This window comes from Nerophis ophidion, linkage group LG10 (genome assembly GCF_033978795.1).
Source record: "Nerophis ophidion isolate RoL-2023_Sa linkage group LG10, RoL_Noph_v1.0, whole genome shotgun sequence".
In the NCBI taxonomy this organism is placed as follows: domain Eukaryota; kingdom Metazoa; phylum Chordata; class Actinopteri; order Syngnathiformes; family Syngnathidae; genus Nerophis; species Nerophis ophidion.
The window spans coordinates 73,362,331-73,388,529 of NC_084620.1; the positions used below are offsets into that span (position 1 = coordinate 73,362,331).

Genomic DNA, 26,199 nt, shown 5'->3' on the forward strand with positions numbered 1-26,199 from the left:
CTCAGGACACAAGGTTGGTTCTAGGTGGGATTTGAACCAGTGACCCTCAGGTTGCGCACGGCCACTCTCCCACTGCGCCACGCCGTCCCTACAACTAAGAAGATTTCAATTGTCAGTAGCTTTAGTCATGTGACCTAGAACCTCAAACCTACTTTCATATTGTTTGTTCATCACTGCTGTAGTCGGCGCATGCCTTGAATTGTCCGGTTTTAAGGGATAAACAGTAGAAAATGGATGGATGGATGTTTAGTGACAGAGTGGAAACTGTCAAACCTCAAGCCCGCCAAGTGCTCGAACCCAAGGCAGTTTTGGGAGAAAAGTTTACTGGTCAGATGAGACTTTGCCTCACCTCCAATCAAGAGTGAAAAGGCTGATCTTTGTACACAAGCAGCTTTTCCAACAAGACAACAATATTAAACACACATAAAAACTGTTTTCAAAGGGTTTCAGGCAGGTTTCTGGAATGTCCGTTCCAGAGACTGGACCTTAACCCTGCTGAACATTTGAGAACATTGCTTTGAACTGGCTCTGTGTCAAGAAAGCAACACATGTCAATCAAATCTACCAGTATTTCCAAGAACGGGGTCAAATATGCAAGTAAAATGTTGCCAGAAGCATCTTGCTTCATTTTTATTTATTGTTACGTGTTGTGAAGAAACCCTGAAGTGCTCTGTTGTAAGAACATCAGACTTTCATTCTGACTTCCAGGATTCAAGTCCATAACTTTTATGGACAGAATTTCGAGGCGCAGTCAAGGCGTTGAGGGGATCGGGTTTGGTGACTGCAGGATTAGGTTTCTGCTTTTTGCAGATGATGTGGTCCTGATGGCTTCATCTGGCCAGGATCTTCAGCTCTCACTGGATCGGTTCGCAGCCGAATGTGAAGCGACTGGGATGAGAATTGGCACCTCCAAATCCGAGTCCATGGTTCTTGCCCGGAAAAGGGTGGAGTGCCATCTGCGGGTTGGGGAGGAGACCCTGCCCCAAGTGGAGGAGTTCAAGTACCTCGGAGTCTTGGTCACGAGTGAGGGAAGAGTGGATGGTGAGATCGACAGGCGGATCGTAATGTGGATGCTGTATCGATCCGTTGTGGTGAAGAAGGAGCTGAGCCGAGAGGCAAAGCTCTCAATTTACCGGTCGATCTACGTTCCCATCCTCACCTATGGTCATGAGCTTTGGGTTATGACCGAAAGGACAAGATCACGGGTACAAGCGGCACAAAAGAGTTTCCTCCGCCTGGGTGGTGGGTCTCTCCCTTAGAGATAGGGTGAGAAGCTCTGTCATCCGGGAGGACCTCAAAGTAAAGCCGCGGCTCGTCCACATGGAGAGGAGCCAGATGAGGTGGTTCGGGGCATCTAGTCAGGATTTAGGGCACGTCCAACCGGTAGGAGGCCACGGGGAAGACCCAGGACACGTTGGGAAGACTATGTCTCCCGGCTGGCCTGGGAACGCCTTGGGTTCCCCCGGGAAGAGCTGGACAAAGTGACTGGGGAGAGGGAAGTCTGGGCTTCCCTGCTTAGGCTGCTGCCCCCGCGAGCTGACCTCGGATAAGCCGAAGAAGATGGATGGATGGATTAAGTAATGAAGTTAAACATTGTACTGATATGATCCATGAGTTTATAATGCAGTTTTACCAAGTGATAAAGTAACAGCACAAAGCACACATCAGTCATATTAAATGATGCATCAAGGACAATACTGTAATGACATCAAATAGATATTTTCAATTTCGCCAGAGTACCTGGTTGGTTTCACATCTTGTTCAATACCTCTTTTTTCAAAAGTTATCCTGCCACCGTCACCGTGTGGGTTGCCGTGACACTGGACACAAGACGCATCATAGCAGGTTTGACTGTTTATTATTTCAATAAAGCAGTCTTCTTCTGGCCATCCGATCGCGTCACTTTTCAGCGCGCGGGCTCTTCCTGCTTGCCGCCGCCGCACGCCTTTCGGCATCCGGCGTTTGCGTCCGTTGCGGGGGTCGTCATCTCACTCTCTCGTCCTTGATCGTCGTGCTCGTTTTCTGTTTGCCGTGGTGTCCTCGCCTACTCCTCCTCGCTCGTTCCTCCTTCCCCTCTTTTGTGCTGCAACAATAGATGAGCAGATTGAGCGCAGGTGTGTGGTGAACGCACCTGACTTGGCTGGCTGGGGGCGTCGCTCTGAGTGCGTCCCGCCTCCTCTCTCCGCCGCACGCCCCGCCTCCTGGCCGCCATTGCGGGTAGGACCGACATTTGTCCGACCCTGCTGTTGGCTCCTCTGCTCCGTCTCTCCACACATCAAAAAAGTACAGGAAGGGTATGGTGCCATGAACCGGAGTCACACCAGGGTTGCTGCAGCCACAACACAGAGTACTAACCACTATACCATCACGGCTGTAACAAACCATCCTGACTGATAATGTGTTTGCTTCCCTGTTCATGTTCATAGACAGAATAGTCACAACTAGTTTGAATGCTAGTGACCAAGCCCCAACATGTTTTACTCTAACAAGAGGAAGCCGTGCTCAGGCAAGATTTGTTTTGTTTCACCTTTTTCCTCACCCACTTTATTCTAAATGAATGTCCCGAGTATAACAACAGATACATCTTCCAGTTATCTATTCACAATAAAAAAGACAAATTATGCATGTTCCAGTTAGTAGATATTTATTTTAAATGCAAAAAAACACTCTCAAAGAAACAGCACTATATTTTGTTTCAGTTCAATTAACAAAAACCAATGAGCTAGCCAGGAGTTGAACCTAGAATCTTCTAATCTGTAGTCAGACGCATTATCCATTGCACCACTAGCCCTATGTGAAGAAATGTTTTACTGTAGTACAAGTTGTATATCGTAAACATCTTAGGCCAAAGGAACACACAGTTTACATGAGGCTTACCACCAAAACAGGGCTTTACTGACTGCTTATGTTGGACTTTAAAATCTAGTGACCTTCTATTTGTTGCAGCCTGGGCCTTCACCAGCTCTACCTGTTGCAGCTAACCTCCACTAAAAATTAAAACAAAATGCTTCTGGCAATATTTTGGGGAGCATCCAAGTTAAATGCAGCTCAGAGTTTGCAACTTTGGGAGAGGAGCTTCTTTTTTGGTCAAAACCTTCTTTTTTGATGAGGATGTAAAACTGGCCTATCTGTCAAAAATGAGCTTTGTGTTCAAGCACTTGGGGAGCTTGAACTTTGACAGTTCCCAGCTTGTCACTGAACATGCTGACTAATTCACTTTCACCTGAGATTGCCAATATGGATGTTATCTCAGATGTTGGACATATCAGCATATCAAAGGTCCTGGGGAGCTCAGTCGGCAGAGCATCAGACTTTTAATCTGAGGGTCCAGGGTTCAAGTCCCTCTTCAAGTGGCTGATGCTGACCTCCATACATTTCTCAAAAAATGTCCCTTTGCCCCCCTGCAGCAGTCCTTCGAATCTATATTTAATTTAAATAGTTTTCAACAATGATTGTTTTTTCTCTATTTAATTTGAAAAACTGATATTCAAAAACATCCCTCACATCCACTTTAGTTCAGGTGGGAGAGCGTTAATGTGATCATCTGAAGGTTTAACCACAATACCTTAAACACAAATTGTTAGACAGTGTATCTGTATGAAAAAGTTGTGGTTAATATTTTGCTGTAGGTGTGTTAGATGCACCTTCACCTCACACTGAGCTCAGCTTTATTACTCTCAGTTTCAAGTTATTCAGTCCAAGACAAACCCCTAAGGCAACAAATTTGTGTTTGAAACAGCCCGATGTAAGGCTCAGTTAAAGACCGTTAAACCACGTAACGGTTGTCCAAATTAAAAATGGAGGAAATGTTTGTAACAACTGATACTAGGAGTCCACCAGCAAGGCTGGCAGGCCAGGGAGACCATTTCAGTATTGTGAGAGCCACAGGAGGCTTATTAACAATAGCTACCATTTTAGAAGCACACATATTTACGCTGAAACCCAGGATCGATCCAGGGACCTTCAGATCTCCAGTCTGACTCTCTCCCAACTGAGCTACTTCATCCATACGAATGCTTTGGGTTTACATATTCAAATGTAACCAAGGTCTGCCCTATTGGTGACTTTTGAGGGGTGGAAGGAGGTCTTTTCAAGGGGTCTCAAAGTCTAGTATTGGTCAGCAGAACAGGTACTTGAATCCCGGAAGCTCAAAAAGAATGTCTTGCGCTCCATGACTGAGCATTTCAGGGTCTCTAAAAAATGTACCAAAATGCTTCTGAAGAATGTTTTACTACCGAGAATGTTATGATTACTGCAAACATTTGGCAGATTTTTCAGAAATTTTCAAAAGTTCTTAGCAGGCTAATAAATAAGTCTTCAAGTATAGATGAAAAATGCTGAAAAGAAAAGCAGTTTAAGCGTCATGACCCGGAATTGAAGCAGGGTTGCTGTGACCACAACACAGAGTACTAACCACTATACCATCACGGCTGTTCCTACTCATCTTGATTGATAATGTGTTTGCTCTCCTGATGTCTAATGTTAAACCATCTGCTCAAGCCACATTCTGTTTGAACGACATCATGGAAGAGAATCTCAATCAGTGTGCTAATACTTGATGTTCTGGGGAAATATTTAGGTTTTACTCCATTGTGGTGTAAAGAACAACTGCTAAGATGTAAAATAGTCACGTTTATATTGTTGTGCTCACCTTTTTCCTCACCCACTTTATTCTGATTGAATGCCCCGAGTATAAGAACAGATACAACTACCAGTTATACATTCACAATAATAAAGAGAAAAAAAACACATTTTTCAGTTTGTAGATTTAGAAAAGCCAAAGCAAAATAAACTCCCCCCAAAAATCACACAGAATATTGTTTCAGTTGAGTTAACAAACAACAGCACGCTGGCCAGGAGTTGAACCTAGAATCTTCTAGTCCGTAGTGAGACACATAATCCATTGCATCACTATCCCTACAGAAAGAAACATCTTACTGTAGGACAGGTTGTGTTTCGTAAATATCTTACGCCAAAACAACACACAGTTTACATCCTCAGGATGTAAGACATTATTTGGATTCTTATTTGAACGACGTCACACAGAAATGTAATGTATGAATGAGTGAGAATGAGGGAGGGACAGTTTTTGGGTTGGTGCACTAATTGTAAGTGTATCTTGTGTTGTTTAACTTGATTTAATTAAAAAAAAAAAAAGCGTAACGGGTGATCCTTCGAGCCGGATTTGAACCAGCGACCTAAGGATTTCAGCATGAGCAACTACAGTCCTCCGCTCTACCAACTGAGCTATCGAAGGTTGGGGTCAAACAATACTAATTCTGATTTTTGAGTCACTTTAGTATCAAGCAATTAATCAATCAAAGTTGACTTCTATAGCCCTAAATCACAAGTGTCTCAAAGGGCTGCACAAGCCACAATGACATCCTCGGCTCAGATCCCACATCAGGGCAAGAAAAAACTCAACCCAATGGGATGACAATGAGAAACCTTGTAGAGCAGTGGTCCCCAACCACCGGGCCGCGGCCACAGAATAAATTTGTATTTATTTATTTTTTAATCACAGTCAGATTTTTACTGCATGCCACTGGTAAGCGCACGGGTGAGAAGAGGTTTTAAAATTATTAGCTCCTGCTTACTTTTACCGCATGCCTTGATTAAGCGCAGGAGTGAGAAGAGGTTTTAAATTAATTAGCGCCCCGGCGCCTATTCAAGGAACTACGGTATATTATCACACAACTCTTATGCTTAAAGGCTGTTGCTATGGTTATTATCAAGTGTGCTGACATTATTTTTTCTTTGTCTGTGCAAAGCTGGCAATCCACAAGATTGCAAGCAAGTCTCTTATTAGTGTTTGTTTCCAGAACCGGCCTGCTGACTGCCAAGACCGAACATCGAGTACCGTGACGTAAACAGAACAGAGACAAGGTGATATCACGACTGTCAGCACATTTGCATTTATGTATAATTATATATTGTGTCTAGCTGGAGCTGTGAAGATGACCCCCTTCCCTCAGCGACAGCCTCGGTGATGTAACCAGGGACCTCCCAAATAAATAGAGGCAGCACGTGGGCTGGACTTTTAGAACGTAGTTTGGATCTGTAACTAGAGTACAGCCCAAAACACATCTCTCCTCAATTGAGCAAAATGTAACTCTGTCTGTGCATGATTTCTTCCTTCTCGTCTGTTTAATAGACGCATCAGTGTTTGAACCTGACACCACTATAATCTTTTTACTCTTTTCTACTCTTTTAGCACTCGACTTACCTTCATGACCTTCTCTCCCCTCTAGTCCTATCCATGTCCATACCTTCCTCATACATCAGCTCACTGTCCCCTTCCATCTCCTTTTAAGCAGCTACCAGAAATCCATAGCTGGATAATGGAGAGGTTTTGCGAAATAATAATAAAAAAAAGAATCAGCTAAAAGCAAAAATAAAAAGGAAATACATCGCCTCTGTTCTGTACATCATTGTCCAAGTGACATTATATTGTCATCTTCTTCTTTATGCCATTTCCTCAAGGTGACAGAAAAACATGATACAACCTGCCTATCATGTGATTCTACCATGTTGGCAAAATACAAACACACAATATATTGACATATATAACACATAAAACATGGAATTAGAAGTGAACAGTACCCATCCCTACCAGCAAGTGTTGTTGTACTGGAAACTAATTTACAAACACAACTTCATCACACACAATACTCCACTATGGAATTGTTCTTATATTAAAATGAGAAACAAATCCATCTTTGTACAGCAATGGTTTGAAAAAGGCATTTGGTCACTGATGCACTTATTGAATGATAAAAATATGTTAATATTTCAAGATTTAATTAAGTATGACCTGCAAATAAACAAAATATTACAACATTTAAAAAGGCTTGTATTCAAAATATTCTAGTTACTGCATCTTTTTTAATCCTTTGCTATTTCTTCTTATTTTATCTGGAATAAAAAAATACTCATAATTTAAAAGTTTCCATTCTTTCCAAGGCAAAAGAGTTAATCTCAGAAAAAAAGATGGATTTGACCTCTTAAAATAATATGTTGGATGTTGTTTTGCAATTGAAGACAACATTTGTTGGTTCTGTGATTGGGAAACACAATAAACAGTTTATTTTAAGAATGTATGCAAAGTAAATCTCTGTGGGATGATGTACAATATTGGCTTTTGTCTGACACTCCAAACTTTGACTGATATTGATGTTGTTTCGGGGATGTTGAAAAAAGAAAAAAATACAGAAAAAATGTTTAGAACACAATACTGGATTTATTTGATGTATCCAGATATGTAAGTTTGTAAAAACAAAATCCTTTCACAAAAACAAAAAAAAAATCTGCTATTTTCTCTCACTTGTATATTGCATAAAGGTCTGGGGACATACATATAAAACAATCACAACACAATCATTATAATACAGAGTAATAACGATAATGAATAAAATAGATTATAGAGACCCAACAAATGAATCATAAAGCTGTTAGAAAGTCAAAATGAAAGTCTGGACAGTTTATTTCAAATCCTGCAGTTTCATTTGCTGCTGCTGTTCTCACCAGCACACTTGTGTTTCTTACACTGGTACTTAGAAGACAATCTTTCACCACACACACTGCAACTCAGCACTTTCTCTCCTGGGTGTCTTCTCATGTGTGCTACAAGGTTTGATCGGTCACAAAAGCTTTTGTTGCAGATTGAACAAGAATGCGATTTTTCACCAGTGTGTGTTCTCATGTGTACTTTCAAATATTGATTTTGTGTGAAACCTTTACCACAGGTTGAACAGGGAAAAGGTTTTTCTCCAGTGTGCGTTCTCATGTGCACTTTCAAATATTGACTTTGTATAAAACCTTTACCACAGATTGAACAAGAAAACGTTTTTTCGCCAGTGTGTGTTCTCATGTGTACTTTCACATTATGACTTCGAACAAAACGTTTACCACAGACTGAACAGATAAAAGCTTTTTCACCAGTGTGTGTTCTCATGTGCACTTTCACATTGTGACTTCGAACAAAACCTTTACCACAGACTGAACAGATAAAAGGTTTTTCTCCAGTGTGTGTTCTCATGTGTCTTTTCAGACGACAATGGTATTTAAAGGTTTTGTGACAGTGAGAAGATGTGAAGTGAGTGTTGTCCGTGTGACATGTCTTATCATCTTTAGAGTCTTCATCATCAGTGTCAGGAGAGTGTGACGTTGTGTCCTCACTATCTGATAGTGGAGCTAAGAGCTTGTCTGCTTGTGATCCTCCACAGTGGTCTCCATCAGCTTCTGTTGTCATGTGTTGTGTTGAGCTGCTGCTTGGAGGCTCCCCCCCTCCCCTCTCCTCACTTTCACCTTTCACCTCATCATCTTCACTCTTCACAGGGACACCAGTCACTGGGAACTCCTCCAGTCCTTCAAGATGATCTCCCTCTTGAGTGATGCTGTGTTCCTCCTCTTCCTCTTTAATGTGGGGCGTCAGTGAGTCTTCCTCTTCCTTTTTACAGGGAAGGGTCTGTGTCAAAGAGGAAAAGGAGACGCCAGAGGGTCCGTGGCGCCTGGTCTTCCTCTTTGAAGGATCCTCCTTCACCATCCTGAAGCTACTCTCCTTTTTTTCAGGCAGACCTTGTTCTCCACAGATGTCTGCAGGACACACAATGACAAACATGCTTGAGAAATGTCCAGATTTGCTCAGTCACATGAGGCATTCAGTAAGTTTACATGTACTTAAAAAAAAAGTGATTATATTAATTGGCCTGAAAACAAACACATTGCTCTTTACAACATTATTCACAGGAATAGAAGACCACTTTTTACGAGGGATGGGCAATATGGCCTAAAATCTAAATTGTGATAAATTCCCTTTAACCTGAATGCAGCTGGGATAGGCTCCAGCGGCCCCTGTGATGTTAATGTCACTTACTGATGTATAAGCTTGGAGAAAAGATGAGGTTGTTTACAGTGTAAATCTGTATTCTGTATTGTTGTCTCAGCTATGATGCCATCTTGTGGTCGAGTTCGCTCACTGCGAGGGCTGTGGGTTGAAAGTGTATTTCCTTTTGCTTCATGCCTTGAACCTGAAGTAATGTTTCGTCATTGATCTCACCAAGCAACGTTTGTATGTGAAACCGGGGATTCCCATTGGATGTGGAACGGCGCCCCCATAGCGACAAACTTGTTCCGTTTTTTGTTTTCAAGTCAATGTGTCAGTTTCCACCAGCTGGCTTCTATATTTAGTGGTCGACACAACAAAGTGGTTCAATTGAGCTAAAATCTGCTCGTGTGGGACAGGAAGTCATGTATGAACACAAAATAAATGATCCAGTTTACTTTCAAAGTAGAATATTCTGTTTAAGGTGGATGGTATTTTACACTTTGAAAAGTCCTAATGGAGATGAAGTCAACTTGTCAAAAGGTTGTCAGACCTAATTTCACTTAATTGACACAAAGGGATGAAAACATTCTGATTCTAAAAGGCCCAAAATTAAAGAATCATAAAACAGGCATATCCTGGGCAGCTATACGGAGGTCTGTACTACAGCGTTGTATTAAAATGACTATTTCCATCTCCAACATGAAAACGAGTGTCGCTAACACTACTGCACACAGGAAATCATGTGGAGGAGAATTGCAAGTAGTTGAAACAAAGATTGTGAATGACTGACAAGAGGCCCACTTTGTTCATGTAAGTCTACTGTGGGATAAACAAAGTGAGACCTCTTAGTCCAGTTTAAAATCCACAGACCAAGAAGGACACACTTGGATATAGCAATATATTGATGACGGCAATAATTAAGTTATTAGGTTTATTTTCATTTATATCGGTCCTGGCCTACGATTGTGTGAATATTTTAATGCCTCTGGACATTGTATTTAATGCTTTTTAACACCATTTAAGGCCTTAATTTAGGCAAAGTCCGTTCAATGATTTTTAATGCTTTTTAATGACGCACAGAAACCCTGCTAAAGCTCTTAAATTTAAACAGATGTGGACTGATCCATACAAAAATTCACGATAACATTACCAAGCATAATATCAATATAAGGTAATTACAGAAGTTTGATCGATATTTTGTATTATATATATATATATATATATATATATATATATATTTATATATATATATATATACATATATATATATATATATATATATTTTGTTGAGTTTGTTATTGTTTACAAACTCAGTAAAAAGGAAGACTTTAAGGGCATAAACCTAATGATTTAATTGAGAGCCATATTTTAATATTCAATTGATATTCTAACACCACCATCCTGTGTTTTTGTCTGATTATGATTGCCAACAAAAATGTAATCATTCAATTATCCTGATGACTTTAAATACCAGTATCCGCATTGGTACGACCGATACTGCTTCTGAAACTATTTGGTACTGGATCGATACCAACATTTGTAGTATCAGCCAAAACTAAAGTATCAAACAACAAAAACAGTGATTATTACATTTGAACAAAAGAGAAGACTAAGTGATTATTACATTTTAACGGAAGTGTAGATAGAAACACGTTACATTAGAATGTTCCTAAATAAAAAGATTCTTCATGGAATTATTGAGACATTTCTAGGATGTGTTTATGATTTTTACGAGATTTTGATAGAATTTAATACAATCTAAGGCAACTGGACGGTTTCAGGTTCGATCCTAGTCACTGCCGTTGTGTCCTTGAGCAAGGTACTTTACCCACCTGCTCCCACACTGGTTTAAATGTAACTTAGATCATGGGTTTCACTATGTAAAGCACTCTGAGTCACTAGAGAAACGCGCTAAATAAATATACTTCATTTAAAAGGAAACCGCACTTTTGTAATTTATTTTGCCTATCAAGAACACATAATTTTCTTTTTTATGCATTCTAAATAGTAATAAATGCGATCACAATCTGTTTACAATAGAGGCTATTAGAGTCGCACTATTCTGCCTAAAAATAACTTAAAAAGCATCCAAACACCTCCATTAAGGTTTTATGTACATGCAGTAGGTATATATGTCATTTAGTAACAGGTACTTTTTTAAAAAGATGGATTATTTACGTATGTTTGCTTATTAGCGCATTACTTTCAAAAAAGCATCACTACATGTGCTTTTTTTTCAACATCACTAAATATTACACACTGCAGACTTCCTGAGAGCCAACAAACATAATAAAACATCACTTACTGTACAATGTCTGCTGTCACTATGACGCAGACTGATAGAATCTTGTTATATTCCCGTTTAGATGAGGAAAGACTCATAATCGTCGCACGGTATGGGGGGTGAAGCCAAGCCTCTTTTCGGGCCTAAATTGGCTGTCAAAGGGAATCAACTTGTCAGAGTACGTCCTCATCCTTCTATTATCCAGGTGAGAGGCCACTTATAATAACAACATCACTAATACTTGGTTGGTATTCAAGCCACAAAATGCAAATGTAGTATTGTTGGCGCTTTTTGGATGGTTATAGAGGACCTCTCATTGGCTCCATTGCATGTGGACTTTTATTTACATTCATGAGTTACAATGTGATTTAAAAATATATATATCAATAGTCATGTATTTTATAATGATTGTGAAGGATAGAAAAAATTCCCCCAAAAAGTGCAGTTGTCCTCTAAATTCAAACGATTAGATTTAAAGGCCTACAGAAATGAGATTTTATTTAAACGGGGATAGCAGGTCCATTCTATGTGTCATACTTGATCATTCACGATATTGCCATATTTTTGCTGAAAGGATTTAGTAGAGAACATCCACGATAAAGTTCGCAACGTTCGGTGCTAAGAGAAAAGCCCTGCCTTTACCGGAAGTCGCAGACGATGACGTCACATGTTGATGGCTCCTCACATATTCACATTGTTTTTAATGGGAGCCTCCAACAAAAACAGCTATTCGGACCGAGAAAACGACAATTTCCCCATTAATTTGAGCGCGGATGAAAGATTTGTGTTTGTAGATATTGATAGCGACGGACTAGAAAAAAAAAAAACGCAATTGCATTGGGACGGATTTTGATGTTTTTAGACATATTTACTAGGATAATTCTGGGAAATCCCTTATCTTTCTATTGTGTTGCTAGTGTTTTTGTGCGTTAAATAGTACCTGATAGTCGGAGGTGTGTCTCCACGGGTGTCTTGATGCCAGTGTCTCAGGGGAGTCGACGGCAGCTTTATGGATGGCACAAGTTCAGCTTTTCTCCGGTAAGGAAGCGACGTTTTAACCACAATTTTGTCACCGAAACCTGCTGGTTGACATTCCGTCGTGATTCATGTTCGCTTGACCGCGCTCTGATCCATAGTAAAGTTTCACCTCCAGGAATTTTAAACAAGGAATCACCGTGTGTTTGTGTGGCTAAAAGCTAAAGCTTCCCAACTCCATCTTTCTAATTTGACTTCTCCAATATTAATTGAACAAATTGCAAAAGATTCAGCAACACAGACCTCCAAAATACTGTGTAATTATGCCGTTAAAGCAGGCGACTTTTAGCTGTGTGTGTGTGCAGCGCTCATACTTCCTATAAACCCGTGACGTCTTGCGTACACGTCATCATTACACAACGTTTTCAAGACGAAACTCCCTGGAAATTTAAAATTGCAATTTAGTAAACTAAAAAGGCCGTATTGGCATGTGTTGCAATGTTAATATTTCATCATTGATATATAAACTATCAGACTGCGTGGTCGCTAGTAGTGGCTTTCAGTAGGCCTTTAGGAACCAGTACTAAAAAAAAAATGGTACTTGGTGTACAGCTCTTATCTTCACCACTAAACCTTTGAAATATGCTGACATATTTGCTGCTAAGGTAAATAAACAGTAGCCATATTGAATGTTTGCCTTCATTTGACCACGTGAGGTAAGGAGGACGGCCTCTAGGTCACATGGTTACACCCCAGCAATTACACTGTTGATGATTGATGAGCATTCATTTTTAAATGGTGGTGTTAAAAAGCAAATATATCTCCATCTTTAGTGATAAATGTGTCCCCCGGATGAACATGTGTCACAAACATTGTATTAGATGATATGTGGATGTTGTGCTTACTTGGACTGTGATGAAGCTGTGAGGACTCAGGTGGTTTGTCTTCATGCTCTTCAGTCTTCACAGAGACAACAGTCAGTGGAAACTTGCTGACATCAGCCTCCTCCTGCCCTACAGGACACTCTCCCTCCTGACTGATCCACACTTCCTCCTCTTCCTCTTTAATGTGGGGGGGCTGTGGATCCTCCTGCTGCTGAAGGGGACGTTCTTCTTGACGAGCGTTCATCTGTTGGACGTCCGCAAGACAACACAAACAAACTTCAGCTCAGATGTGTCAAATATTTTTTAGTCTATCAAATATAATATTTTCCAAGTGGACTGACACCACTTTGTGGTGATGTTCTTCTACACATGGAATAATCATCAGTTATTGATTATTATGAATTGTGTCATTGATCCTATTTTCTGCATTTACATTAATTATTGTTTAAAAAGTAACAACTTATAGAAAACCTCCTGCTGGGATTTTAATACCGTCATGACTGCATGAAGTCAGTCTGCACGTATAAAAGTGTCATTGTGCTGCAGCATCAAGTGACGCCAACTGGCTCCTCCCACTACCAACCTACCAGCCAACCTTGACGTGCACCTCCAAAATAGTCCCACCTCACGTCAACGGTGACCAGGACTACAGAGCTGTGGTCGGTTGGCTTTATTTTTACACACAATATCCTCTCCTTGTTTTCCATTACCTCCCTGCTTGGCACTCAGCATCAAGGGTTGGAATTGGGGGTTAAATCACCATAAATGATTCCCGGGCGCGGCACCGCTGCTGCCCACTGCTCCCCTCACCTCCCAGGGTGTGATCAAGGGGATGGGTCAAATGCAGAGGACACATTTCACCACACCTAGTGTGTGTGTGACAATCATTGCTACTTTAACTTTCTTCTGCGAAAGCAACATTTTTAACCCAACAGAAAACAGCGAAGCACTTGGAACAAGTGCCAGCGAGTATATATATACATATATGTATATATGTATATATATATATATATATATATATATATGTATATATATATATATATATACATATATATATATATATATATATATATATATATATATATACTGTATATATATATATACACAAATTCATAAATGTAAACAATTATTTCAAATATTTGGGCACCTCATGTTTTGACTACATACAAAATATTGATGCAAATTTTTTTTAATTTTATTTTAATCTTTACCTGTATGTCATCTTTTTTGTAAGGGGCGCTGGAAGCCGGCAGACCCGTCAGCGATCCTGTTCTGTCTCCCTATAATGTTTGTCTGATCTTGAATGGGATTGTGCTGAAAGTTGTAATTTTCCTGAAGGAACTCTCCTGACGGAATAAATAAAGTACTATCTAATCTAATCTAAATTCATTTTGTGTGCAGTATATTAAAGCTATTTTTAATATTTAACATTTATTTAATTAAATATTTATTTTAGTCCGACTGAATAAGCATTAATCACTTACAATTGTGCAAATAGTGTTTTCGTAATAACAAACATCAGTCGATTTAATTTCCATGATATGTCCACCCAATCCAGCTGAGATAGGCTCCAACACCCCCTGTCCCCCCTCGCAACCTCAAATAGGGACAAGCGGTAGGAAAATGGATGGATGGATGTTATCAAGGTAATAGAAGTGCGTGCAAACATCATTTGTATTTATTGCTAATAAAGTTGACACCAACATAAAGCAGACCACTGCAATAATACATTATATTACACTGTCATTACAATAACAATAATATTTTTTGTTCATCCTGTAAAGCATCTTTGAGTACACTGAAAAGTGCTATACCAAATAAAATGTATTATTATTATTATTATACCATGTGACTTATTCCAGACTTAAATTTCGAGACGTTCGTTTCTTTCTAGTAACAAATATTCAATGATGTTAAGCGTGACTGTAATATACAACAAAAATACTGTTATAGTATTAAATAAGTCAATATAATTCTCATAGAGAAAATATAAAATACACTCCTCAAAAAAAAAACGCTCGCATTTGCTACAAAGGCCTGCTAGCGGGCTAACGCTAGCACGTTAGCTTCGAACAACATATGAGGTAAATAAGATAAATAATATGAAAATATATCATGTATATTACCTCATAAGCCGCGTGTACAAGAGAGGAGTGGAATATATTCTTCCTATTGTTACACCAGCAACTCTTTTTTGTCTTCTGTGGCCGGGCGAAGGAAGTGTGCACCACTCACTATTGTCCCAGTGAAACACGTGTTTGAAGGAAGTGTGCACCACTCACTATTGTCCCAGTGAAACACGTGTTTGAAGGAAGTGTGCACCACTCACTATTGTCCCAGTGAAACACGTGTTTGAAGGAAGTGTGCACCACTCACTATTGTCCCAGTGAAACACGTGTTTGAAGGAAGTGTGCACCACTCACTATTGTCCCAGTGAAACACGTGTTTGAAGGAAGTGTGCACCACTCACTATTGTCCCAGTGAAACACGCGTTTGAAGGAAGTGTGCACCACTCACTATTGTCCCAGTGAAACACGTGTTTGAAGGAAGTGTGCACCACTCACTATTGTCCCAGTGAAACACGTGTTTGAAGGAAGTGTGCACCACTCACTATTGTCCCAGTGAAACACGTGTTTGAAGGAAGTGTGCACCACTCACTATTGTCCCAGTGAAACACGTGTTTGAAGGAAGTGTGCACCACTCACTATTGTCCAAGTGAAACACGTATTTGGCCAACATTTGTTCTGCGGTTGAGAACACCTCGATGACGTCACACAGGAGGTAGAACAAAACAAGACGTTGTATTGGTTATTATGGTTACATGTCTTAATTACAACGTACATGTGCACATGTGTGTCGTTTAACAGAGTAAACGTCCTTATTAATTGTTTGTATGCGGATACATTAGTCTGAGTGCACTTTGACGTGCTAGCCTAGCCTGCTGGTTAGCTTAGCTTGTTAGCTGCTAACAAAGAGAGGCGGAAGTGATCGACACATCAAAGCAGAGATCCAATGTAAGTGTAAAGTGTTTTTATTGTGTGAACATGTCTACATTACAAATGATGTGAGTGTTGCTGAATCAGCGACTAACTGCTGCCGTTGAAGAAATATTTGTGATTTTAGAAAAAAAAAGAAAAAAACGACAACATAATAAGAGGAGGAACTTTGTCCAACAAAAAAGGAGAAGGAGCGACAACATCAACTACTGGACAATGTTTTCAAGAAACATCAAGTTGTGTTACACATCCATCCATCTATCTTCTTCTGCTTATCTGAGGTCGGGTCGCGGGGCCAGCAGCCTAAGTAGGGAAGCCCAGCCTTTCCTTTCCCCAGCCACTTCATACAGCTCTTTCTAGGGGATCCCGAGGCGTTCCCAGGCCAGCCAGTTTCTAACATAATAGTGAGAGTCCAGTCCATAGTGGGGCCAGCTGGAGACCATCCCGAGCGCAGACAGGTCAGCAACGCAGAGATGTCCCCAACCGTTGCACAGGCGAGCGGTCCACCCCAGGTCCCGACTCTGGACATATATATATATATATATATATATATATACATATATATATATATATATATATATATATATATATATATATATATATATATATATATATATATATATAATTAAAAACAAAATAAGATAAGGCTCTGAATTGGTTTCTTAACAAAACCTTTCTACTTATAAAATGCAACATTTTAACGTATAAAGTGCAACATAAAACTGCTTCAAGTTGTAGCTCGGATTAAATAAAATGACAAAACTTTCCTTCTACATACAAAAAGTGCAACATTAAACAGTTTCAAGTCAACTCAGCCTCAGATTAACTTTTCTTCCCCCTCCCCACCCTATAACCCTGATGACTTTCACTCAATTTTCATGTTTTCTGCCAGAAAAATTAGTTTAACCACCTTGTCTGCAGAAAGAGCAGACCTGCTTGCAGTTACAATATCCCCAGCTGTGAAAAATACCCTTTCGCTGGACACAGAGGTAGCAGGTATCGTGAGGTAGTGCCTGGCTAACTTGGCAGTAAGAGGATATGTGGGCTCATTGTATTTCCACCATAGAAGTGTGTCAAAATCTAGTTTTTAATGCACTATGGTCTTAAATCTGCTGCTGTAAAAACACCAACAGCATTTGTTATTGCTTTAGCCCTGCCTGAGTTGCCGAGTAGAAGCTGCTTGAATGCAGTGGGAGCTGCGTTTGTTCGTCTTTCTCTTTGTTGAAGCCATGTTATCCATTGTTGTATCGCACTGCGTAGCCGAAGTGTTCCCAAACGGGAGATCTTAACGAGGCAGGAGGGTCTTCCAGCTCTGGTTTTTACTCTTTGTAGTAGCCCGGTCATTGCTAGCATGCCGTGTGTTGTGCCTCAGTGTTCATTGTTTACACAACGTGTGGTGCGCTACTTAATATGTCCGTGTGGAAACTTGTTCGATACACCACCGAACCGAACCCAAACCCCCGTACCGAAACGGTTCAATACAAATACACGTACCGTTACACCCTTAATACACACACATCTGAAGATTATAAAAAAATAAACATATTTGGTGGGCTAAACAAAATGACTCGGCGAAACAATGTTTGGTATGAGTGATATGACCTCAAATCTATATCCTAATAACAATATATGTCACGATACATCATTTGGTATATGATTGATAATAGAAGAATTTCAAAACTGTTTACAAAGGCTCTTAATTTGGCAGCTGACATATGCAGTAACATATTGTGTCTTTTCTAATTGTATTATTTTGTCGAAACAATTATTATTAATGTACTTGTTTATTTACTGTTAATATCTGGTTACTTTATTTGAGAACATAGTACTGGGAATGATGTAATAATAGGGACGGCGTGGCGCAGTGGGAGAGTGGCCGTGCGCAACTCGAGGGTCCCTGGTTCAATCCCCACCTAGTACTAACCTCGTCACGTCCATTGTGTCCTGAGCAAGACACTTCACCCTTGCTCCTGATGGGTGCTGGTTAGCACCTTGCATGGCAGCTCCCTCCATCAGTGTGTGAATGGGTAAATGTGGAAGTAGTGTCAAAGAGTACCTTGAAAGTAGAAAAGCGCGATACAAGTACAACCCATTTATAGAGGTTGTCGTCTGAAAACACACATGTCGTCTGAAAACACACATGAGCAGACACACTGGAGAAAAACCTTTTATCCGTTCAATATGTGGTAATGGTTTTACACAAAATTGGAGTTTGAAAGTGCACATGAGAATACACAGTGGTAAAAAACATTTTGTCTGTTCAACCTGTGTCAAAGGTTTTGTAGAAAGTCACAATTTGAAAATACAGATGAGAACACACACTGGTAAAAAACCTTTTTCCTGTTCAACCTGTGGTAAAGGTTTTACAGAAAGTCAAAATTTGAAAAGACACATGAGAACGGACACTGGTGAAAAACCTTTTACCTGCTCAACCTGTGGTAAAGGTTTTACAGAAAGTCAAAATTTGAAAAGACACATGAGAACACACACTGGTGAAAAACCTTTTTCTTGCTCAGAATGTGGTAAAGATTTTGTACAAAGTCCCCTTTTAAAAGCACACATGAGAACACACACTGGTGAAAAACCTTTTGTCTGTTCAATCTGTGGTAAAGGTTTTACAGAAAGTCGATGGTTAAAAGTGCACATGAGAACACACACTGGTGAAAAACCGTTTTCCTGTTCAGTCTGTGGTAAAGGTTTTACACAAAGTCATCATTTAAAACTGCACGACAGAACACACACTGGTGAAAAACCTTTTTCCTGTTCAATCTGTGATAAAGGTTTTACAGAAAACTGGTGTTTGAAAGTACACAAGAGAACACACACTGGTGAAAAACCGTTTTCCTGTTCAGTCTGTGGTAAAGGTTTTACACAAAGTCATCATTTAAAACTGCACGACAGAACACACACTGGTGAAAAACCTTTTTCCTGTTCAATCTGTGATAAAGGTTTTACAGAAAACTGGTGTTTGAAAGTACACAAGAGAACACACACTGGTGAAAATTCACATTCCTGTTCAATCTGTAACAGAAGCTTTTGTGAGCGATCGACCCTTGTAGTACACATGAGAAGACACCCAGGAGAGAAAGTGTTGAGTTGCAGTGTGTGTGGTGAAAGATTGTCTTCTAAGTAGCAGTGTAAGAAACACAAGTGTGCTGGTGAGAACAGCAGCAGCAAATGAAACTGCAGGATTTGAAATAAACTGTCCAGACTTTCATTTTGACTTTCTAACAACATCAGCACATATAACATGTGTGACATTGTTGTTTTTCCAACAATCTTTTTAAAATGCTTCCACATTTATAGATTAGATATTTTATATTAATCCTTTTTTCAGTCAAGCACATGCATTAATATGCAACATTGTGTACTTTTATTAAAAAATGGACAGAACAATTTGAGTAAAAAGCTGAGTAAACAGTACAACACACATTTTACATGCAATAAACATTTTGTGCGTATGTATACACACACACACATACACACACACACACACATATATATATATATATATATATATATATATATATATATATACATATATCCTGTATATTCATCATACAATTTTAGACTTAATTATATGAAATATTGTATTTGTAATTGTTAATCATCCCATAGATTAGCCCCTATTTATTATATACATATGTACTGGTTCACATCTGAAACATCTTCTGGACCACTTCAGGAAGCATATTGTTATTTACTTTATACATCATTTAAACAGTTGTCTTTTATACAATTTTAAAATGTGTCTTTTTAAACCATTTGTTGGGTCTCTACAATCATTTTTATTCATTATCGTCATTACTCTGTATTATGATGATTGTGTTGTGATTGTTTTACATGTATGTCCCCAGACCTTTATGCAGTATAAAAGTGAGAGAAAATGGCAGATTTTTTTTTTTGTGAAAGGATGGTTTTGTTTTTACAAACTTACATTTGTGTATTATATATATTGTGTTTTAAACATTTGTTTTAATGTTTTTTATTTTCTTTTTTAACATCCCCAAAACAACATCAATATCAGTCAAAGTTTGGAGTGTCAGGCAAAAGCCAATATTGTACATCATCCCACAGAGATTTACTTTGCATACATTCTTAAAAAAAACAGTTTATTGTGTTTTCCTATCACAGATCGAACAAGTGTTGTCTTCAATTGCAAAACAACATCCAAAATATTACTTTAAGTGGTCAATTCCGTCGTTTTTTTCTCAAACTATTTATTTTGCCTTAGAAAGAATGGAAAATTTTAAGTTATGAGTTTTTTTCTTGTTCCAGGTTGTACTTAATGAAATCTTCAAATAATAAACTATTTTTATCAGTCAATAAGTGCATCAGTGACCAAATGCCTTTTTCAAACCATTGCTGTACAAAGATGGATTTGTTTCTCATTTTAATATAAGAACAATTCCATAGTGGAGTATTGTGTGTGATGAAGTTGTGTTTGTAAATTAGTTTCCAGTACAACAACACTTGCTGGTAGGGATGGGTACTGTTCACATTTCAACCGATTCGGAACAAATTCCACTACCTCCAAATCAATACCAGTCCTCAACAGTACGACTTTTTGGTACTTTTGTGTCTGTTAATAATTTTGATTGTTTGCGATAAATTTATATTGCAACGTTTAAAAATAAGATTATTATTGATAACTGCGGTCCTTTCGTTACCCTTTGTTTTTTGTTTTTTTTGTTTTCATATCATCATTTACATGTAGCTTTATTTACATTTGCAAGTCCAGTACGCTAGATGGCTGTAGTGTAAATTCATAATGTGTTTTGTTGCGCCCAAAAAAGTGTTAATACTGTAAATATTGGATTTATTATGCACCAGCTGTCTGATTCTAACATTCATCTTAGTTATAGTTTTAATTAACTCATTTGGTGGGTGTTAACGTCATGAGAAATTGCTAATGCTAACCAGTAGCATGTCAATAGCAAAGCCAATGTATATTAGCATCAAGCTACCATAACTTTTATAGCGTTTTTTTGAGTCCATTTCTTTGTTGGCATTGACAATTGCAAAATTTATCTCAAGGTAGTTTGACTCAGACTGCTCTCAGTGCTGCTGGAGTGATCTCCAAATGCCAAACAGAGGTCAAATGAGTTCCAAGTTGGATATTCAACAGACATTCAACATCCAGCCAGGTTGACTGTTTGAAAACTCATGCCACGTCTGTCAGTCCCTGCTGACAAGTGCTTTAGTTTAAGGGACCGTCAATAAAGTACTTGTCATTAACTCACTAAGAACATTTCAATTGTCAGTAGCTTTAGTCATGTGACCTAGAACCTCAAACCTACTTTCATATTGTTTGTTCATCACTGCTGTAGTCGGCTCATGCCTTGAACTGTCCAGTTTTAAGGGATAAACAGTAGGAAATGGATGGATGGAAGCATGTTTAGTGACAGAGTGGAAACTGTCAAACCTCAAGCCCACCAAGTGCTTGAACCCAAGGCAGTTTTGGGAGAAAAGTTTACTGGTCAGATGAGACTTTGCCTCACCTCCAATCAGGAGTGAAAAGGCTGATCTTTGTACACAAGCAGCTTTTCCAACAAGACAACAATATTAAACACACATAAAAACTGTTTTCAAAGGGTTTCAGGCAGGTTTCTGGAATGTCCGTTCCAGAGACTGGACCTTAACCCTGCTAAACATTTGAGAACATTGCTTTGAACTGGCTCTGTGTCAAGAAAGCAACACATGTCAATCAAATCTACCAGTATTTCCAAGAACGGGGTCAAATATGCAATCAAAATTTTGCCAGAAGCATCTTGCTTCATTTTTATTTATTTTTACGTGTTGTGAAGAAACCCTGAAGTGCTCTGTTATAAGAACATCAGACTTTCATTCTGACTTCCAGGATTCAAGTCCATAACTTTTATGGACAGAATTTCGAGGCGCAGTCAAGGCGTTGAGGGGATCGGGTTTGGTGACTGCAGGATTAGGTTTCTGTTTTTTGCAGATGATGTGGTCCTGATGGCTTCATCTGGCCAGGATCTTCAGCTCTCACTGGATCGGTTCGCAGCCTAATGTGAAGCGACTGGGATGAGAATCAGCACCTCCAAGTGTGAGTCCATGGTTCTTGCCCGGAAAAGGGTGTAGTGCCATCTGCGCGTTGGGGAGGAGACCCTGCCCCAAGTGGAGGAGTTCAAGTACCTCGGAGTCTTGTTCACGAGTGAGGGAAGAGTGGATGGTGAGATCGACAGGCGGATCGTAATGCGGACGCTGTATCGATCCGTTGTGGTGAAGAAGGAGCTGAGCCGAAAGGCAAAGCTCTCAATTTACCGGTCGATCTACGTTCCCATCCTCACCTATGGTCATGAGCTTTGGGTTGTGACCGAAAGGATAAGATCACGGGTACAAGCGGCACAAATGAGTTTCCTCCGCCTGGGTGGTGGGTCTCTCCCTTAGAGATAGGGTGAGAAGCTCTGTCATCCGAGGGGACCTCAAAGTAAAGCCGCGGCTCGTCCACATGGAGAGGAGCCAGATGAGGTGGTTCGGGCATCTGGTCAGGATTTAGGGCACGTCCAACCGGTAGGAGGCCACGGGGAAGACCCAGGACCCGTTGGGAAGACTATGTTTCCCGGCTGGCCTGGGAACGCCTTGGGTTCCCCCGGGAAGAGCTGGACAAAGTGACTGGGGAGAGGGAAGTCTGGGTTTCCCTGCTTAGGCTGCTGCCCCCGCGACCTGACCTCGGTTAAGTGGAAGAAGATGGGTGGATTGATGGATGGATTAAGTAATGAAGTTAAAAATTGTACTGATATGATCCAGTTTAAGAGGTTGTTCAGATTAATAGTGCTTATAAAGTACAAAGAAGAGGAAAAACTTCAACCTTATTGAAAATAAGATATTCTTCATCTCAGTATGCTAATAATGACTGAATTAATGAATTACATATTACAAAACTGTTGTATTACTCATTCACGGATGTCATTTCACTATTTTACTACAAAAAAGGTCAGTAAATGAATGTATATATTTGTAAACGCTCTGAAGTGGGAAAGGTGTAGGATTAAATAAGCTTTGCTTCTTCCTACTCCTTTTCGGACATGATGTAATGTGAAATGGTATTAAAGTGTCTGATGTATTATGTTGTAAGTATGTTCATGTTCAAAATAAACTAAAGAAAGAAATAAAAGAAAGAAAGTATTGATCGATTGACTGAGTTTATAATGCAATTTTACCAAGTGATAAAGTAACAGCACAAAGCACACATCAGTCATATTAAATGATGCATCAAGGACAATACTGTAATGACATCAAATAGATATTTTTAATTTCGCCAGAGTACCTGGTTGGTTTCACATCTTGTTCAACCACTTACCAGAGGGAAAAAGATACCTCTTTTTTCAAAAATCATCAAAAAAGTACAGGAAGGGTATGGTGCCATGACCCAGAGTCACACCAGGGTTGCTGCAGCCACAACACAGAGTACTAACCACTATACCATCACAGCTGTAACAAACCATCCTGAATGATAATGTGTTTGCTTCCCTGTTCATGTTCATAGACAGAATAGTCACATCTAGTTTGAATGCTAGTGACCAAGCCCCAACATGTTTTACTCTAACAAGAGGAAGGCGTGCTCAGGCAAGATTTGTTTTGTTTCACCTTTTTCCTCACCCACTTTATTCTAAATGAATGTCCCGAGTATAACAACAGATACAACTTCCAGTTATCTATTCACAATGATAACAAGACAAAAAAAATGCATGTTCCAGTTAGTAGATATTTATTTAAATGCAAAAAAACACTCTCAAAGAAACAGCACTGAATTTTGTTTCAGTTCAATTAACAAAAAACAACGAGCTAGTCGGGAGTTGAACCTAGAATCTTCTGATCCGTAGTCAGACATGTTATCCATTGCACCACTAGCTCCGTGCCCTGTAATTTCGTACAAGTTGTATATTGTAAACATCTTAGGCCAAAGGAACACACAGTTTACATGAGGCTTACTACCAAAACAGGGCTTTACTGACTGCTTATGTTGGACTTTAAAATCTAGTGACCTTCTATTTGTTGCAGCCTGGGCCTTCACCAGCTCTACCTGTTGCAGCTAACCTCCACTAAAAAATAAAACAAAATGCTTCTGGCAATATTTTGGGGAGCATCCAAGTTAAATGCAGCTCAGAGTTTGCAACTTCGGGAGAGGAGCGTCTTTTTTGGTCAAAACCTTCTTTGTTGATGCCGATGTAAAACTGGCCTATCTGTCAAAAATGAGCTTTGGGTTCAAGCACTTGGGGAGCTTGAACTTTGACAGTTCCCAGCTTGTCACTGAACATGCTGACTAATTCACTGTCACCTGAGATTGCCAATATGGATGTTATCTCAGATGTTGGACATATCAGCACATCAAAGGTCCTGGGTAGCTCAGTTGGCAGAGCATCAGACTTTTAATCTGAGGGTTCAAGTGGCTGATGCTGACCTCCATACATTTCTCAAAAAATGTCCCTTTGCCCCCCTGCAGCAGTCTTTCGAATCTATTTTTAATTTAAATAGTTTTCAAAAATGATTGTTTTTTCTCTATTTCATTTGAAAAACTGATATTCAAAAACATCCCTCACATCCACTTTAGTTCAGGTGGGAGAGCGTTAGTGTGATCATCTGAAGGTTTAACCGCAATACCTTAAACACAAATTGTTAGACAGTGTATCTGTATGAAAAAGTTGTAGTTAATATTTTGCTGTAGGTGTGTTAGATGCACCTTCACCTCACACTGAGCACAGCTTTATTACTCTCAGTTTCAAGTTATACAGTCCAAGACAAACCCCTAAGGCAAGAAATTTGTGTTTGAAACAGCCCGATGGAAGGCTCAGTTAAAGACCAAACATTGGCTTGAGGAACGATACACCGTTAAACAAAATAACAGTTGTCCAAATTAAAAAGAGAGGAAAGGTGTGTAACAACTGATACTAGGATTCCACCAGCAAGGCTGGCAGGCCAGGGAGACCATTTCAGTATTGTAAGAGCCACAGAAGGATTATTAGTAAGAAGACTTGATTCAGAAACTCAGCGAGTTGTGCTGAAACCCGGGATCGAACCAGGGACCTTCAGATCGCCAGTCTGACGCGCTCCCAACTGAGCTATTTCATCTATACGAATGCTTTGGGTTTACATATTCAAATGTAACCAAGGTCTGCCCTATTGGTGACTTTTGAGGGGTGGAAGGAGGTCTTTCCAAGGGGTCTCAAAGTCTAGTATTGGTCAGCAGAACAGGTACTTGAATCCCGGAAGCTCAAAAAGAATGTCTTACGCTCCATGACTGAGCATGTCAGGCTCTCTAAAAAATGTACCTAAATGCTTCTGAAGAATGTTTTACTACCGAGAATGTTATGATTATTGCAAACATTTGGCAGATTTTTCAGAAATGTTCAAAAGTTCTTAGCAGGCTAATAATTAATTCTTCAAGTGTAGATGAACCTTGCTTAGAAGAAAGATAGTTTAAACGGTATAAGAACAGATACAACTACTGGTTATACATTCGCAATAATAAAGAGAAAACAAACACATGTTTCAGTTAGTAGATTTAAAAAAAAAAAAAAAAAAAAGCAAAATAAACTCCCCCCAAAATTGTACAGAATACTGTTTCAGTTGAGTTAACAAACAACAGCACGCTGGCCAGGAGTTGAACCTAGAATCTTCTACTCCGTAGTGAGACACATAATCCATTGAATCACTATCCCAACAGAAAGAAACATCTTACTGTAGGACAGGTTGTGTTTCGTAAATATCTTACGCCAAAACAACACACAGTTTACATCCTCAGGATGTAAGACATTATTTGGATTCTTATTTGAACCACGTCACACAGAAATGTAATGTATGAATGAGTGAGAATGAGGGAGGGATGTTTTGGGTTGGTGCACTAATTGTAAGTGTATCTTGTGTTGTTTATCTTGATTTAATCATTTTAAAAAAAAAGAGTAATCCTTCGAGCCAGATTTGAACCAGCGACCTAAGGATTCCAGCATGAGCAACTACAGTCCTCCGCTCTACCAACTGAGCTATCGAAGGTTAGTATCACCTTATACTAACTCTGATGTTTGAGTCACTTTAGTATCAAAGTTGACTTAGTTGACCTAAGTTGACTTAGTTGACCTAAATCACAAGTGTCTCAAAGGGCTGCACAAGCCCCAACAACATCTTTGGCTCAGATCCCAAATCAGGGCAAGAAAAAACTCAACCCAATGGGATGACAATGAGAAACCTTGGAGGGGACCGCAGATGTAATTA

General features: G+C 39.5%; 1 protein-coding gene and 3 non-coding genes across 4 annotated transcripts; 1 reads left to right on the forward strand and 3 right to left on the reverse strand.

Annotated features, from left to right (window-relative positions):
• Positions 1–5,170: 5,170 nt before the first annotated feature.
• On the reverse strand, positions 5,171–5,257 carry trnay-gua (transfer RNA tyrosine (anticodon GUA)). Its single transcript is given in 2 exon segments — positions 5,171–5,206; positions 5,221–5,257. It is a non-coding gene; the product is annotated as a tRNA-Tyr (tRNA).
• A 12,155-nt stretch (positions 5,258–17,412) lies between these two features.
• On the forward strand, positions 17,413–19,436 carry LOC133561279 (gastrula zinc finger protein xLCGF3.1-like). Its single transcript, XM_061914642.1, has one exon. The coding sequence runs from the start codon at positions 18,107–18,109 to the stop codon at positions 19,097–19,099; it is 993 nt and encodes a 330-aa protein (XP_061770626.1). The 5' UTR covers positions 17,413–18,106; the 3' UTR covers positions 19,100–19,436.
• A 5,550-nt stretch (positions 19,437–24,986) lies between these two features.
• On the reverse strand, positions 24,987–25,059 carry trnaa-ggc (transfer RNA alanine (anticodon GGC)). The gene has a single exon. It is a non-coding gene; the product is annotated as a tRNA-Ala (tRNA).
• An 834-nt stretch (positions 25,060–25,893) lies between these two features.
• On the reverse strand, positions 25,894–25,980 carry trnay-gua (transfer RNA tyrosine (anticodon GUA)). Its single transcript is given in 2 exon segments — positions 25,894–25,929; positions 25,944–25,980. It is a non-coding gene; the product is annotated as a tRNA-Tyr (tRNA).
• Between the last annotated feature and the right edge of the window lie 219 nt (positions 25,981–26,199).